This window comes from Equus przewalskii, chromosome 15 (assembly GCF_037783145.1).
Source record: "Equus przewalskii isolate Varuska chromosome 15, EquPr2, whole genome shotgun sequence".
NCBI classification, from domain to species: Eukaryota; Metazoa; Chordata; class Mammalia; order Perissodactyla; family Equidae; genus Equus; species Equus przewalskii.
Genome location: NC_091845.1, coordinates 68,877,876 through 68,892,688, shown reverse-complemented (window position 1 = coordinate 68,892,688; position 14,813 = coordinate 68,877,876). Strand labels below are relative to the sequence as shown.

General features: G+C 43.2%; 1 protein-coding gene across 9 annotated transcripts in view; it reads right to left on the bottom strand.

Annotated features, from left to right (window-relative positions):
* The window catches only part of NEK11 (NIMA related kinase 11), a 248,982-nt gene that overhangs the window by 32,934 nt on the left and 201,235 nt on the right, over positions 1-14,813 (bottom strand). For 7 of the 9 annotated variants that reach the window (XM_070576034.1, XM_070576038.1, XM_070576037.1 and 4 more), the window contains one exon: positions 12,754-12,850. In XM_070576034.1, coding sequence (XP_070432135.1) covers positions 12,754-12,850 — 97 coding nt within the window. Of the gene's footprint in view, positions 1-7,126; positions 8,038-12,753; positions 12,851-14,813 lie in introns of those variants that run through there. The other 2 variants (XM_070576036.1, XM_070576039.1) reach the window with 1 other exon arrangement.

Genomic DNA, 14,813 nt, shown 5'->3' with positions numbered 1-14,813 from the left:
AACAGATTGTAGATATTTCAAAATAATATAGGAACAGCTGTGTTCCTATATCATAATTTTATCATAAACATGCTTAATTGTCTCCAAATAATGCCTATTGCCCCCAGCTGGGAAAAGTACAAGTTTACCACAAGTCAGCCACTGTCTTAATGGAAATCAAAGACATATAACTTATTTGATTTTCTTATTTCTTAAGAAGAAAAAAAACATGAAGGAAGAATAAACAGGAGACACTAGGAAGACCGAAGACCCCTTGGCACTGCGAACGTAAACATTACTAGAGAAATCCTTGAACTTGTGCCCCCACTGCCCCTACTCCTCAGCCCTGGACATCTGTTTTGCACTTGACAATAGCTTAGGGGCCTTTTTAGGATCTTTCGCTTGGAAGCAGCATTTCAAATTTGTGTAGTGAAAAAACTAACAGAATGAGCATTTTCATAGTGAGTTAGACAGCAGCTCATAAAGCCAGGGGCTGTAGAATTGGCATTTGTAAGGGTGGAGAAACAGGTGTGAGAGGGGAGGCATCTAGCATGCAGTACCGGGTGCCCACTTCATACTAAATAGAGTGCTGTTTACTCTTATGCCAGTGAGCGCTCCATCTTACAGGTGAAGAAATGGAGACTTGGAGAGGCAGAGCGACTTGTCTAAGACCACAGAGTAAGAAGAGGAGCCATATCACAAACCCAGATGTTCAGATTCTAGAATCCACGTTCTGCTCATTGCAGCAATTTACCTCTGATGCCTTCCATTGTTATTGAAACGGAATACATGGAATTGGGGTTCCAATGTGTTAAGTGTTAGCTGGTACACGTACACACAAATATTTAGAAAAAATAGCTAGAGAAGACTTTTTCAGGGGAAGGTGAGATCCTGCGGGCATAGATGTGAGCAAAAACCCAAGAAGTGGAGGAATGGCTAAGGTACCCAGTGGGAGCACATTTCACTTTGCTCCTGAGAAAGGCAAGAGATGCCAGAACACTGGGATGAAGCTGGGGATGGAGATGCTGGGGGGTGTAGTGGACTTCAGGCTGTATCCCAAGCTGCCCCTGCAGGACTGAAGTCTCATCCTCCAGCTGCTGGGAGTGGCCCTGGCAGGCAGCCCTCACCTGGAGCTCTCTCAGGGAACTGCCCTAGCTCAGCTGAAGAGCTGCTGCACCAGGCTCACGCCTGCAGCCAGGGACTGGAGGGCGCAGGGCTCTCAAAAGTAGCTCCCATGAGCCAACTTGGGACAACTTCGCAGGGCCATCCCAGCTACAGCGCATCTGTACAGTCGACAAGGCCCTGCTGACATGGTCCCACAGTCCAACTTCTCCCTCCGCCCAGTCTTTCTTCCTTCCCTCTCCCCACATGTATGGACCCAGAGCACCGCCCCCACACAGGAAGCTTCCTGAATGAAAATCATCTCAGAGCCTGCTTTCCAGTGAGTTTACCTGTAACAGGTGACTAAAGAGCATTTTTTGTTAGTTTAAAGTTGCTTCAGTCCTTGTGACACAAAGCCTTTATGGGCCACCCCCAAGTCTTCAAAAAAGTCTAGCGTCCTCACAGATGATTTGGGAGAGGAGGAGTATTAGGGAAAATGCATAGAGAGGCTAGATTATCACTCTAGACCAATATGGTGCAGAATGGAGACAATCGAGACAGAGGATGAGACATTCACAACACCCAGGGATTTGCAGAAGTCTCGGGAAGGGCTGGGAGCTACCACAGGAGAGGGACTTAGGGCTTGAGCCAAAGTTGCCTGGAGCTGGAGGGGCAGGGACAAGCTGGCCATGTGGGTTACACTTATGAGGCTGACCCTCACCTTCAAAGAAGGGGTTGAGTCATTCCTGGGCCAGGAAACAGATACAAGAGGTCCATTTGAGGGATGAGGCGTCATCTGAGCAGTGCATGGACCTGTCCACCCCTCTGGAAGAGATGGGCCCCTCCTCTGAAATTCCTGGGTGTTGGCTTCATTCAGGTGGCACTTGGCATTCACCCCCAGTCTTGTGAATCACACTTCAGGTGTCCAATCTCCCCAGTGAGGGTGTCAGTTGTCTCCCTTATGTGCCTCACAACACTTAGCACCTCCCACCCAACAGACTCTCAGGAAATGCGTGATTAATTGGTCGCAGACCTGGAGAACGCTGAGTAAGGAGCCTGACTGGCTCTTTAAAGCCTCTCTCAAACCTCACATGTAAATTTAGAACCGCTGCTCTTTGGGCAAGGAGCCCTTTTTTGCTGGTCACCAAGCCCTCCTTCCTTACTACAAGCTTCTGTTGTTGTTTTGAAATTGAAATGCTGGTTTCAATCAGCAGTTCCTTCAGAAGTGCTGCCTGACATTGACCTTTTATTAAAGAAACGGAATGTTGGAGGCATAACTAACACCTTTTCAATGAGATTTGGAAAGCAGAGGAGAAAAGAACCATCACTTCATCTATTTCTCCATTGAAGGGTTATTTCAATCATAAATGAGACAGAATGAACTTTATAAAGCACTCGGAAATCCTGAAATACTAAGTTCTTTGTATTAAATATATATATTTGACAAAGGAGACGCCTGGGCTGAGAGAATGAGATGCTGTCAAAACACATATACCAGGGCGGCCTGGTGGCGCAGCAGTTAAGTTCGCACGTTCCACTTCGGCAGCCCAGGGTTCGCTGGTTCAGATCCCGGGGGTGGACCTACACACCGCTTGTCAAGCCATGCTGTGGTAGGCGTGCCACATATAAAGTAGAGGAATATGGGCACAGATGTTAGCTCAGGGCTAGTCTTCCTCAGCAAAAAAAAAGAGGAGGATTGGCAGCAGATGTTAGCTCAGGGCTAATCTTCCTCAAAAAAAAAATACACATACCAAATACCCACCAACTCAGGCAAGCATGTGAAAGGGCATAGAATTTGGTAGGAGGCACCGAGCCTGGCTTCCAGCTTTGATCTTGGGTGTTTTACTTAGCCTTTCTGTATCACAGAAGCTTCATCTTTAAAGTGGGCTGGCATGTACTTCTGACCACCCAATAAGAACAAGTAGGTTCCAGAGCATGATGCCAAGCAGGTGAAGCCTGTGGTAATTAAAAGTCTCCTTTCGTGTTCCTGGTGGGACACAGGCTTTTGTGTCACTCGGCTGCCACTGTCACCATCCCATCTTGGCAGTGGTTACCAGCACTGGTTTTAGAAATAACCAGACTTCTCATTGAAACGTAGTCTTGACACTTACCAGCTGTATGACAGTGGGAAAATTTCTTAATTTTCTGAAACACAACCTCTTTACTTATAAAATGCAGAATCTTGCCCGCCTCACAGGTATGTGGTGAGAGCTGCATGCGATAGACGGTGTCTGGTTTAGCACCCTCCTGCCAGAGGAAAGCAAGCTTCCCTCCACGTTGCTATGGATTTGGTTCAGTCCAGAACCAGAGCTGATGCTATTACAAACCTCATGCTACTCCATCTTGGAAACACTTTAGCAAGTGCTTAATCCTCCACCATTATTTTTACAAGTGATTGCTACTGTGCCATGAACTCCATTTCAGGTTAATGAGAAGGACCATAAAGGTTGTGAGCTTCTCATCTTCAGGTTGACCTTCCTCAGGCAGGGTCTTCCTGTGATTGAAAGTGAGAGAAAAATTTCAAGAACTCATGAGCCAGCTATTCAAGACTGAGCCAGTTACTACATTTGACCTCAGTGTTACTTACAGAACCTCCTTGTGCCTTCTGCAGCCTCTAGGTAGTTGACTTCAGCCCTCATCACAGCATGCCGCAGGCGCTGTGCTCTGCCCTTGGCAAGACCTTTCCAAACAGCTGACATGAGAGTTCAACAACGAAATTGCCAGGAAACTCTCCACAGCCCTGCAGCACTCAAGGAAGGCTCTGTAGCCACCACAGCTGATACAAGATCTAGTGCCATCTGGCCAAGGACAGGCTTCCATGACACACACACAAATACACAAACCAGTTTTGAGCATCGCAATGGTAAGCACTGTGTCAGGCACGCTGGCACAGGTAAATCGTGAGTGCAGCCCACTGAGGATACAGGGCACTAGGCAGCTCCATGGGAACCGCCTTCCTTCTCATCTTCTTCAACAAACACTATCTGCTAAATGTTACTTACAGGAGAAAGAATGCCCATTTGGGCACGATGCTGCCTGTCACCTCACTGATGTTTGGTCTCTAGGTGTTAATCAACTAAGACTGATGACACCAAAATCAGCAGCCCTGGAAGGCGATTCCTCCTACGTCAGGGATCTAGAGTGCCACGAATCACTTCACCTCATTAAGAAAATTCATACAAAAATCATAGGCTAAATGGCTAAATGCAAAAAAAAAAAGTATCACTTTTTATTAACTTGAGCAAGCAATACTATTTGACTCCCAATAAGAAATGTTTCCGGTAAATTGCATTAAAAATCTCAGGTGAAACCTTAGATCAAAAATGGCTTCTTCCCTTCCACTCCAAACCTAGACTTGGGGACATTTTGTATACTCGACTCTCAAGAGTGTTTGCTGAGAATGATGTAAATATAGCTTCCTAAATTCCAAAAAATATACCAAAAGCGAATAAAATAGTCCCCACAGTGAAAGTCTACATTTATAAAAGAGATAGATGATTGATAGATAACAGATAGACACTTAGGTAGCTATAGAAAGAAGACATGAAACATAAACTCAAAAGTTTGATAACACACTCTGTGGGGAAACTGGAGAAAAGGCACTCTCATAAGTTGCTGGTGGGAACGCAAAATTGCATTTGGAAATATCTACCAAATTATATACGCATTTGTCCTTTCACCAAACAATCCCACCTCTAAAAATCTTTCTCAGAATAAAACAAACAAAAAACCAAAAAACTGAATTCACCAGGTTGTTCATTATAGTACCATTTGTAATGGCTAAAGACTGGGAAACTCATATGTCCATCTAGGGGGCAGGTTGAATAAACAACGGTACATTCACATAAAGGAGAACTTGGAAGCTATAAAAAGGAATGAAGTATATTGCTGTATACTACTATGAAGTAATCTCCAGGATATATTGCTAAGTGAAGCAGACAAAAGTATGTATAATATGTAACCAATTTCTTAAGAAGTGGGAAGGAGGATGCTTTTATTCAAATATATTCAAAAAAACAAAAGGATGAGCCATAAATTTTTTTTTAATGATTCCCATTTGGGGAAGAGTGAGAATAAGGTAAGGGACCAAGGATAGAAGCTGGTCTTCTTTAAATATGCCTTTTTATAGATTTGACTCTAGACTCCTGGAAACATTTTACACAATTAAGAAACAAAAGTAATGAAACTAAAGCAATTTCTAAAAATCTGAAACAAATAAACCTCTGTACTCACATAGAAAGTAATGATTCAGCTAAATATAGATCAGTGTGTGCATGAGAGGAAATTACTGAAGTGAAAGAGCTAGAGAGAATGGCTCTAGGAGCTCACAAAGGGGCAGGAACAGGGCCTCTTCATGCCTGCCAGACCAACATTTATTATTAAACCTGATAATTCACTGGCCATTGGGTAGAATACACAGAAGGGTCTTGCCTCAGTAGTGGGCAATAATCAGCCGTAGTTTAATTGCTACTCTAGTCCCACATAACAAAGCTCAAAAATAAAACCCAAAAGTATCAAGCTGTTTCTAAGTGACTTGACTGAATCGTAAAACAAAGTTCAAGACTATTTACTGGAATACAAAAATGTCCAGCTCCCAACAAGGTAAAATTCACAATGCCTGATGTTCAATCAAAGATTACCAGGCATACCAAAACAGAAAAGTATGACCTATAATAAAGAAAAAAATCAATCAAAACCAGCCCAGAAATGACACAGATTATCAGACAGGGACATTAAAATAATTATTATAACTATATTCTACTTATTCAAATAGGTAGAGGAAATACTGAACATGTTAAGCAGAGACATGGAAAATATAAAAAAAGGACTCAAATAAAACTTCTAGAGATGAAAACTATAATATCTGACATGAAAAATATACTGGATGGGATTAACAGTAGAAAATTGCAGGAAAAAAAGACTAAATTGAAGACATAGCAATAGAAACTATCCACAATGAAACAGAAAGGGAAAAGAAGCCTTAAAAAATGACTAGAGCATCATTGAGCCGTGGGACAACTTCAAGAAGCCTGACATATGTGTCATTGTAGTTCCCAAAGGGGAGACAGACATCCATGTAGACAAATATTTTGTTTTCCCGGTGCCCTCTGCATGGATCAGTGATTCAGAGTTGTGGTCACCACAAGGAGATCCCATCCTTCTTGTCAAGAACATTTCTTAGGGCTCAGATGTTTTCTAGGGCATCAACTTCCAATCTGAGAAATGGGCTCAGAAGATCCCCCAAACCCTCGGGTCTTCTCCATGACTTCCCATTGTCCAGACTGAGTCTTAGTGAGGTGGATCCCATCCCTAAAACTTTGTCCGAATGAGCAAGACAGTGGAGGCCACATCTATCCCCTTGTCCCCAGGCGCAAGGCCTCTAGGCCACTGCAAGAACCTGACAAAGTCCCTGGCAGAGAAACCGGAAGCTCAGCCTCAGAATTTCCTGGTCTCTCTAACAGCAGGCTTAGTGGGTCCAGAACCTTTAGGCACAGGTGCTCGTGAGGTGCGTAAGACTTTAACCCAAAACCTGGCTCTCCTTGTGATAACTCTGTGGGAAGTAAAGGAATTCAGAACTACTAGGGTCTAACACAAGACTATTCACAGATCTAGATACATATCCACAACTACTATGCAGCCACGATTGGGGCCTATGACACTAAGTGATAAGTCCACTTATATGATATTCTGGAAAAGGCAAAACTATAGGGACAGAAAACAGATCAATGATTGCCAGAGGTAGGGCATGACAGGACAGATGGATTACCAAGGGGGAGCACAAGGGGATTTTTGGAGGTGAGAAAACTGTTCTATAATCTTGATTGTGGTGATGGTTATAGGACTATATGCACTTATTAAAATTGACAGAATTGTATACTAAAAAGAATGAATTTTATTGTATATAAATAAAAAACTGATGTATTTGTAAAAACTCACAGAACTATATACTAAAAAGGGAGTGTTTTTCTAGATATAAATTATACTTTCTTTAATAAAACAAATGGAAAGAAGTGAATAAAAAAAGAAAAACATAAGTGTATAAATATAATTTTATATAATATTTGTCTTTTATTAAGGTCAATCCCAACTTATACTCTGGTAACAAACTCCTCCAAGAGTGAAAGTCCTCTTGAGTCAGTGCTTCTCAAACTTTAATATATATGTGAATCTCCAGAGAGTTTATTAAAATGAAAATTCTGATTCAGGAGGGGTGAGGCTAGAGATTTTGCATTTCTCACAAGCTTCCAGGTGATGTCAATGCTGTTGGTCCATGGACCACACTTAAAGTAGCAAGGCCCAGGATACTAGTGAAATCACTTGATATATAAAGGACAAGAGAACTATTCATTCAGCCTGAACAAGCCCTTCGCAGCATGCTACACTGCCTTGGTCTGTGTGAGTTAGAGGATTGGCTCCTTGACAACAGTGTGTCACTATCTTCATTGCTGAAAGCTGACCAGCTGTCATTCCATAGCTCCTCCTCTTTGGCCTCCAGTGGAAGCCTGGAGCCAGGCCTTGAACCAAATCCATCTCATGGTGGTAAAGAAAGCTCTTCTCAATAGAAAACCAGAAACTCCTGCCCTGAGGGCAGAGCCTTCAGGAAGCTCAGGAAACCTCAAAGGCCCATCCATCCATCCATCCATCCACCATCCATATATGAATAGCAATCTCTCTTCAAATGTACATGGAAATTACTCAGCCAGAAAGGAACTCAACGCTGATTTCTTGTGATTCTGCAAATACTCCAAAGACTTTGAGTGGTCCCATCTAAGAAGAGCTGAGAGCCAAGTGCTGCCTGTGCCCCAGCAGGGGGGTTTCATTTGTGAAGTGGTCTCCCAGCAGGAGTAAGAAGTGACCTCAACAGGAAGCCAAGTGTCAAAGGATAGTAAATGGTTGGCTTTTATATTCAACAACTTCATGACATTTTCCCAGAGAATTGGCACTTCTTTTTGCATGCTAAAAAAAAAAAAAAAAGGCTTATAAGTGTCCTCACAGACAGCTTCTTTGCCCACAGATGCCCTCAGGTATAAAACATCACTAAGCAGACTAACACACGCCAACACCTTCAGATTCTTGGCTTGGGGCTTTTCAAGAGGAGCAACTACATGTATATTGAGAGTCTGTTATAAGTTGTTAACATTTATTGAGCACTTACTATGTGCCATGAACTATCCTAAGTGCATTTCATACATTCATGATCTCAACTAACCCTCACAACAACACCATGAGGTAGGAACCATTAGTAGGTCTACTTCACAGATGAGAAATCTCAGGCACAAGGAGGTTGGGTAACTTGTCCAAGGTCACACACTAGGAACTATAAGCAGGGATACAAATCCCACAGTCACTGTCCCCATGCCCACACCTTCCCTCCTGTCCACTGTTCTAGGGTCTACTCTCTGCCTGGCACTGCATATAATGATGCTCTCTAAGCCTCAGGGTCCTCCACTGAGAGAACTTGAAGAAAAGTGGCAGTGTGGTCACCGCATGTATTGCTCCCTAACTTCCTTACAGAGCTTCACTTTCTCATGGTAGAGAGTGACGAAGCCATTTGCCTGATACCTTAAGCCACCACACACTAAGCCTTTAGAGGCATGGATGGGGAAGGCTGTGGCAGGAGCAGCGTTGGTAAGGAAACCAGGAGTTCAGTTTTGGGCATCCTGAGTTTGAAATATTTCATGGACATCCAAGGGGAGAAGTCAAAAAGCGGGTTAAAAGTCAGATATTACTGAAAGATTAATGGATGAAAAGATACGACGAATGGGACTTTCTTAAAAGCATCACGGGAGAATAGACGGGAGTAGAGATAAAACAAGGTTTACCACGAGTTGGTCATTGCTGAGCCGGTTGACGAGACCATTGGGATTGATTTTACTATTTTGATTACTTTTGTACATGCCTGCAACTTCCCCAAATTAAATTTTTAAAAGTTCAGAAGGACATAGTGTCACTCATATTGTACACCATAAAAAAATGGATAATTTGGATCTAATCATGATGAAATACCAGACATACCAAAATTGATGGATATTCTACAAAACAACAGGCCTGTACTCTTTAAAAATGTCACCGGAATAAAAGACAATGAATAACTGAGGAACTATTCCAGAATAAATGGCGCCAAAGAGACATAACAACAAAATGCAATGTGCAATCCTGGTTTGTATCCTGGATCAGAAAAAACAATTGCTATAAAGGATATTACTGGAGTAATCAATGAAATTTGAATATGAGTTAGTATATTAAATAGTATGTATCAACATGCAATTTCTTAATTTAATCATTCACTGTGGTTATACAGAGAATGTCTTCGTTCTTGGGAGCTACACACTTAAATATTTAGGAGCGAAGAACCATGATGAATAAAATTTATCCTCAAATGACACAGGAATAATAAAAATTATAATAATTTACAAATACATATATTGTATAGATATATGAGAGCAATTATGCAAATGTGGCAAAATGTTAACAATTGGTAAATCTAGGTAAAGCATACATAGGTATAGGTGTTCATTGTGCTATTCTTACAACTTTTCTATAGGCTTGACATTTTTCAAAATAAGTTTCAAAAAAAAGCAACCGATTAACCTAATATAATCAGTATCCCTGAAACAGACACCTTGTGTTCCCATCCCTACAGCCTTTTGAATAAAAAGCTATCTTCTTTACTCCTCCGCGATGAGTACCAAATCTACTTGATTTTTCTTTGGGAATGCCTCTTGTAAGTATCAGTTTTACATGCGTTATGTCACTTGCTCATCACAGCAGGCCAGCAAGTATTCCTCAGCTGCTGGGGGTGCCATTGGCGGACCACCCTCAGCGGCCAGCCCCTTTGGGGATTTGGCCAGAGAACATCTTGCTCAGTCACAGTCCCTTCCTGGGGCGGCCAACATCCAGTGCTTGATTGACCTGGGGTTTTATAGGCTTAGCGCTCTCGCCTCAACTCAGGACAGCTCTGCAGGGCCGTCCCAGCCTCAGAGCTCTCTGTAGAGTCCATGGAGGCTTCCTTGAGACCACCTTTCAGCTTGACGTGTGCCTGTGCCCAGCTGCTTCCTTCCTCCTCCTTCTCCCAGGTGTTGGCCTCAAGAACACTCCCTCACAGACCCTCTGCACAGTGGTCCCATCTCCAAGTCAGCTTCCTGGGGACCCAGCTGTGGCAATAACATCATTACTCTTTTGCAGATGAATAAACTGAAGCTTAGAAAATGACTTGACTAAGATTAGAAAAACATAAATCAGACTCCAAATCTGCTGCCTCCAGCTTCCTCTCGCTTCTCTTCACCTCTCCAAATCCTACCTCTCTACTAAGGCCAAGGCCAAGTTCCCACTTCTCTCAAAGGCCTCCTTGATGTCCCCTTTCTGGCCTTGAAGCTCTCACCATCTGCTCTGCTTAGAACATGGCCATGGCCCCACCTGGGGACTTTTCTTAACCATCAGTTCATATTACACAGTCACTGTGCTGTCATTTAGCTCTTTGCTTTGAAGTTTGGTGCTTTCTCTGCTATCTCCCTGGGGACAAAAGTCATTCATTACTCATCTTTGCATCCCAACAGCTTCTGTCTGCTTGCTAAGCAAGAGTATACTCCTGTGCAGTGAAAGAATGGCAAGATTCCCTCTCTTCTGGCTATACTCTAAGCCTTAGAACTGAGGAAACAGAATATCTTCAAAAGATACACCGCCCTGCAGCCTCAATGTCCTGTTTCTTTTCTGGAATGGTAAAGGGCCTTGAGAAATGGAATAGAAGGGGATGGCAGGTTATTCTGCCACAGGGGCAATATCATCCACGGAGGAGTAGCCCAAACTGCATTGATCCACATTAAAACATGAGCCAGAAAATACTTGGTCAAATTCAGTCAAACAGTAAGGAAGAAAACAACATACCAGGAATAAAATCACTAGAATGCATCTTGGTCATTTATTTTGGCAAAACTACTTTCATTTTAATTATTTAAAATATTTCATAATACGCAAGGAAGTGGGATGTTGTATACTTTGCAAATGTAATGAAGTCTTAGATAAAAACTCTTACAATACCATATTGCTGGATTTTAACAGTGAAATAAGTCAGTCCCTTTCCTTTGAAGATTATCAACTGAGAGATAAGCAAAGCCTTCGCCATAATCTCCTCCTCCCAAGGAGAAGTGGAAGTAGACCGAGGCAGGAAAGTTCAGCGCAAACTTCCACACTTTCCGTTCCTGGGAACTCTTGTTGCCATGGTAGCTATGTTACTAAGTGACCACTCCGGAATAGGCAGGATTTGAAAACAATAAGCATCTAAACACATTACCAGCTTTTGGTCTGGAAATCATTTCAGCACGTTTTTCCTCCTTTGCTTTCAAACAGTAGCCTGGATGATGATGTGCTGTGTTGCAAGAACAATATAAATGCAAATCGACCGAAAAATAATTTTTGCTAAGCTTCCCTAACTATTCAACCAGCACCAATAGAAGAAGAAACTTTAGAGAGAAGCTTCTGAGTTGAAACGTCTGTAGGAGAGGTTTACAAACTATACAGCCCACAGGCCATATCTGGCCTGCCACATGTTTTTGTACATCTTGTGAGCTAAGAATTGCTTCTACATTTTCAAATAGTTGAAAAAAGTCAAAAGAAGAATAATATTTTGTGAGACCTGAAAGTTATATGAAATTCAAATTTTAGGGGCCGGTCCCATGACCGAGTGGTTAAGTTTGCGCACTCTGCTTCGGCAGTCCAGGGTTTCGCCAGTTCAGATCCTGGGCGCAGACACGGCACCGCTTATCAGGCCATGCTGAGGCGGCATCCCACATGCCACAACTAGAAGGACCCACGACTAAAAATATACAGCTATGTACCGGGGGGGCTTTGGGGAGACGAAGGAAAAATAAAATCTTTAAAAAAAAATTTTAGTCTGAAAATAGTGTTTTCTGGAAGCACAGCCATGCTCATTTATTTACATATCGTCCATGGCTGCTTTTGTGTTACAACAGAGAGTTGAATAATGGTGACAGAAACCGTATGGCCCACAGAGCCAAAAATAGTTACTATCTACCCTTTAGAGAGAGAATTTGCCAATTCCTGATCTAGAGACATGAGTTGTACAGGAGGAGTCATGCTGTGAGTCTGGGTGTCTCTTCTTTGCCAAGAAGTCTGTAACAGGTGTGGTTGTTTGGGGATGATATAACGAAATACCACAGATCGGGTAATTTATAGAGAACAGAAATGTATTTCCCACAGCTCTGGAGACCAGGAAGTCCAAGATCAAGGTGCCAGCATGGTCACGTTCTGGTGAGGGCCCTTTTCCTGATTCATAGTTGCTGCCTTCTTGCTGTGTCCTTCCACAGCAGGAGGGGCTAAGGCGCTCTCTGCAGCCTCTTCTATAAGGGCACTAATGCCATTCATGAGGGCTCCACGCTCATGATTCAAGCACCTCCCAAAGGTCCCACCACTAATACCATTACCTTTGGAGGTTAGGATTTCAACATATGAATTTGGGGGAGACACACTCAAACCATAGCAAGTGCCCTCGACGCAGATTCAGGCCTTTTCAACAGAGCTTGGGCACATTCCATTCACGGTTGCTTCTCAGAAAGCACAGGTGCTCTTTTTGTGGACACCAAGTAGAACAGCATCACGTGACAGGATCACACGCTCTGTCAATACGTTCTAGGGGTCAGTCAACATGCTACTTACTCCCTCATGCGTTTCATCTTGGTCCTGGCCATCGCACTGTTGAAAATTGTTGGTCCTGGGGGCATGTCTGGAGCTGTGCTGGTGATGGTCCTTGTGTCTGAAAATCAACGCACAGGGCTTATTGACTTCATCAGCACTCCAGCAACACTGGGGCAACATTCAAGGGCAATCAGAAAACAGAACATAATCCACCTTTGCCACAAGGTAATGCTACATTAATTAGAGATGAATTCAATTATGACATGCACATTAGGGAGATTTATTCCAAATGACAAGATTATTTACAGTTTTAATATGCACAAAGAATTCGAGAATTAAGCCTCTCTGGAAAAGGATTGTTTAAACAGAATGCCATTATGTCAAAGATGGGCTTTGTATACTAGAAAACACAGGGGGAAATGGGGCTATAGAAAAGCTAAGGTTCTTGGGAAGCCTTTGGCCAGTCTCTCTCAGCAGATGTGGATCTGTGATTGATGACTGAGGAATTTTTGTTAATAAGCTTAGTTTTCCCTTTATCTCCATCCCACACCTGAGTGTTAGCTTTTTTGCAACAGAAAGTGAGATGCTGACCGGGGGTCACCTGCAGCCTTGAACTTCAGCAGAATGGAGCAGAAGGCTAAAGCCAGGTTCAGAAAGCTGCAGTGCTGTGAAAGCTGCTGAGAGAGCCACCGATTTCACCAAGGCACCCTGGAGGCTCTTACAGAACGTGTTGGAACTGAAGGGAAAGAAATAGTCCACCAACTGAAACAGCACTGCTTCTCATTTAGAAGCTGAAGCTGGTCCCTGAGGGCAGGCCAGGGCAGTGGAGAGCTGGATTTGCATACGGGCACCGGACCTGGGGGAAGAGTCCTTCCTGTGCACTCCTTAGATGTCCCACAACGAGCCCCTCACCCCATCAGGAAAAGACCTTGAACGCTCTAATATTCATTTGTAAATTATATCCATGCAGTTGGTATGTTAGAGGACAGATCCCCATTGTGAAATTCTCACTCTTTTCCCAACAGATCTCATATAACACGTGACTGTCTGATTTAGGGACCATAGGAGAAAATGAGGGCCAATCCCTACTTTACATATTAGTCAAGTTTTTTTCTTATATTTTTAAATTTAAAAAATTAAATGCAAATTCTATTATTTCTCAACATGTCCTTCCTTTGTACACCCCCTTGGGAGCATGCATTCCAGGTTGAACTTCCTGCTCTTATGGAGATCATTGAGATGAACATTCTCCTGCCTTACTGTCAGAATCTCTGATCTTTCCTCAGGCTACATGCCTAGAGGCAGAATTACCTGGATCAACAGGTTGAACTTTGTAGCGGGCACATTGCAATTAGTTAAATAAACCACCTGCCTTTCCTCGTACATCATCAGTTATGTCCCCACATTAAGACACAAGTTCTAGAGACGACCACTCCCCTTTCTCCTGGAGATTACCCCTTCCACACCTTGAGGGAAAACCTGCCTTAGCCTTCCTGACATCAGACAGCCAGCTTCATTTCAGCTCCCCCCATCCTACCAGCCCTGGCCAGGACAGCTGCTTCTCCCCAGGGAAGGCTTTGGTGAGGGGCATTGAGGAGGGAGGCATGGGGTCCATTTCATGTCCAGCTGGTTGCTTTTCATAATTGTCTTTCCTAGAACCTGCAAAGTTACTAAAACCACACCAGGCCAAATAACCCACATGTGAGCTCAAAAATCCATTCTGCCAAGAAGGAAAGGAAGCTGCTGCTTTCCCATCTCTTCCAGAGAGAGCTGGGGAGTCCTGAAGGCTTATGCAAATAGAGGTCAAAGCAATTTCCAGAAGAGCTGCAGTTTATTTTAATCTGGCCACTGTTCTCCTCAGTAAGGCTCTCAGCATTGCTGGGAAAGATGCTAAGCCTTAATTAAGCCCAGAGTAGAGAACAGGGCAAGGAGAATTTCAAGCAACAGGGTTGGCTGGCAAAGCTTGGTGCTCAGAGCAACTCCTTTTTCAGTGTTTCTTATTGGCCAGCCTTTTTCCTCTCCATCCCACTTTCCAACATGAATAGCAGATGCTCTGTGTCAAAGAAAAGGGCAACATATTT